General features: G+C 64.2%; 1 protein-coding gene across 1 annotated transcript in view; it reads left to right on the forward strand.

Moving 5' to 3' along the window:
- The window catches only part of Nlrp12 (NLR family pyrin domain containing 12), a 14,509-nt gene that overhangs the window by 5,616 nt on the left and 6,430 nt on the right, over window positions 1-2,463 (forward strand). The window contains 3 exon segments of the mRNA XM_023708551.1: window positions 550-1,749; window positions 1,752-1,920; window positions 1,922-2,209. Of these exon segments, the coding sequence (XP_023564319.1) occupies window positions 550-1,749; window positions 1,752-1,920; window positions 1,922-2,209 (1,657 nt within the window).

Below are 2,463 nucleotides of genomic sequence, written 5' to 3' on the forward strand. Positions count from 1 at the left end.
AATAACAATAATAAAGGGTATTTAGGGGCAGGGGAGATGGCTCAGTGAAATAAACGCTTCCCTGGCAAGCAAGGGCCTGAGTCAATCCCCCGTTCCGCCAAAAAAAAAAAGTATTTGGTACAGGGTACTGCTATACGACTTGGACTCATAGTGATCTTCCTGTTTCAGCGCGGCACCAGCACTGCCTGCGGTACCGGTACCGGGGATCCATCCCGCGTCCATGCCCTTCCCCTCAGGCGCTTAGGCCACTGAGCTGTCTCCCTGGCACTATGATACATTTTTTAAACTTTGGCATTCTGTACGGACACGGCCATGTGGGGGCGCACGCCTGTTATCCCAGCGCCCAGACTGAGGCAGGAGGATCACTGGGCTGGTGGCCAGCCTGGGCTACATAGAGAGCCTGTCTGGGGCGAAAAAAAAAAAAAAAGCCCTGACCGTAGTTTCTGATCGCACCTGCTCTCACAGCCAGCCAGGCCTAGGCCCGGCCCAGCCTGTGCCCCAGGGCTGGCCAGTGTCGCTGACCATCTTTCTGCCCCCTCGCACCCCTAGAACCGCTGGACGCCTGCCGCGCGCACGTGCGCAGGACCTTCCGGCTGATGCGGGACCGCAACGCGCGCCCGGGTGAAAGCGTGAATCTCGGGCGCCGCTTCACGCGGCCGCAGCTGTCTCAGGGCCACGGGGGACCCCCGGGGGTGGCAGCATGCCTGGAGACGCTGTTTGAGCCGGACGAGGAGCGGCCGGAGCCACCACGCACCGTGGTGCTGCAGGGCGCGGCGGGCATGGGGAAGACCATGCTGGCGCGCAAGGCGGTGCTGGACTGGGCCGACGGGCGGCTGTTCGCGGGCCGCTTCGATGTCGCCTTCTACCTGGACTGCCGCGAGCTGAGCCGGGGCCCTGCGGAGCGCAGCGCGCGCGACCTGCTGTCGGGTTGCTGGCCAGGGCCGGGCACGCTGCCCCCTGAGCTTCTACGCAACCCTGAGCGCGTCCTCCTGGTGCTCGATGGCCTAGATGAGCTGCGCGCGACCTTCCAGGGCCCTCAGGGACCCTGGGGCCTGGGCTGGGACGAGCAGCGGCCCACGGAGCTGCTGCTGAGCAGCCTGCTGGCCAAGAGGCTCCTGCCCGAGGTGTCCTTGCTGGTCACCACGCGGCCCTGCGCCATGGAGCGGCTGCAGGGCTTGTTGCAGCAGCCTAGGCTGGTGGAGATCCTGGGCTTCTCAGAGGCCGAACGGGAGCACTACTTCCACAGGTTCTTCGGGCAGCCGGAGCAGGCGGCGCTAGCCTTTGGCTTCGTGCGCGGCAGCGAGCCGCTGTTCTCGCTGTGCTTTGTGCCCCTGGTGTGCTGGGTGGTCTGCACCTGCCTCCGGCAGCAGCTGGAGGACGGCGAACTCCTGGGGCCCCCGTCACGCACCACCACGGCCGTGTACACCCTCTACCTGCTCAGCCTGCTGCAGCCCAGGCCTGGCACCCCCACCTTGCAGGGTCCCCCGAACCACAGGGGCCTGTGCTCACTGGCCGCAGAGGGCCTCTGGCAGCAGAAAGTCCTCTTTGAGGAGCAGGACTTGCGGAGGCATGGCTTGGCAGGTGCCGAAGTCTCCGCCTTCCTCAATGTGAGCGTCTTCCAGAAGGACATCAGCTGCGAGCAGCTGTACAGCTTCATCCACCTGAGTTTCCAGGAGTTCTTTGCAGCCATGCACTATGCCCTGGCCGGTGGGGACAGCACTGTGGGCCCCCAGCCCGAGGTGGCCACGCTGCTGAGTACGCCTTTTCAGACCAGAGCTTCCTGGCTGTCACCGTGCGCTTCCTGTTCGGGCTCCTGAATGGGGAGACGCGGAGCTACCTAGAGAGGACGCTGCGCTGGGTCATCACACCGGGCCTGCAGGCGCAGCTGCTGGGCTGGATCCACAGCAAGGCGCACAGTGAGGCTGCAGCGGGGCTCCCTGGAGCTCCTGGGCTGCCTGCATGAGACACAGGAGCAGGGCTTCATCCAGCAGGCCTTGCACCCCTTTCAGGTGGTGGTGGTCAGTGACATCGCCACCAAGATGGAGCACATGGCCTGTGCCTTCTGCACCCGGAGCTGTGGGGGTGCTGCTGTGGTGCACCTGTCCGGTGCCAGGATGGCATACGGGGCTGAGGAGGAGGAGGAGGAGGAGGCGGAGGAACAGGAAGATGGCACGGGGTCTTGTGGGGCTCAGACGCTGGCTGGGCAGCTGTATGTACCTGCAGGGGCTGGCTCTTGTGTTCAAGCCCTTCACTAGGGCTTACCCCCTCCCAGGGTCTGGGGACATCTTGGTTGTCGCAGTGGGGGGCAGGGTGACATCGTTGACATCAAATAGGTAGAAGCCAAAGATGGGGTAGACTCCACAGTGTGGAATGCCTTCCCACGGGAAAGAGGGAGCTGGCCTCAAAGTGACCCTTGGGAACCAGGAGTGGTGGCATGCACCTGTCATCCCAGCACTCCAGAGG

The sequence above is a fragment of the Octodon degus genome, unplaced genomic scaffold (assembly GCF_000260255.1).
Source record: "Octodon degus isolate 3935 unplaced genomic scaffold, OctDeg1.0 scaffold00393, whole genome shotgun sequence".
Classification (NCBI taxonomy): Eukaryota; Metazoa; Chordata; class Mammalia; order Rodentia; family Octodontidae; genus Octodon; species Octodon degus.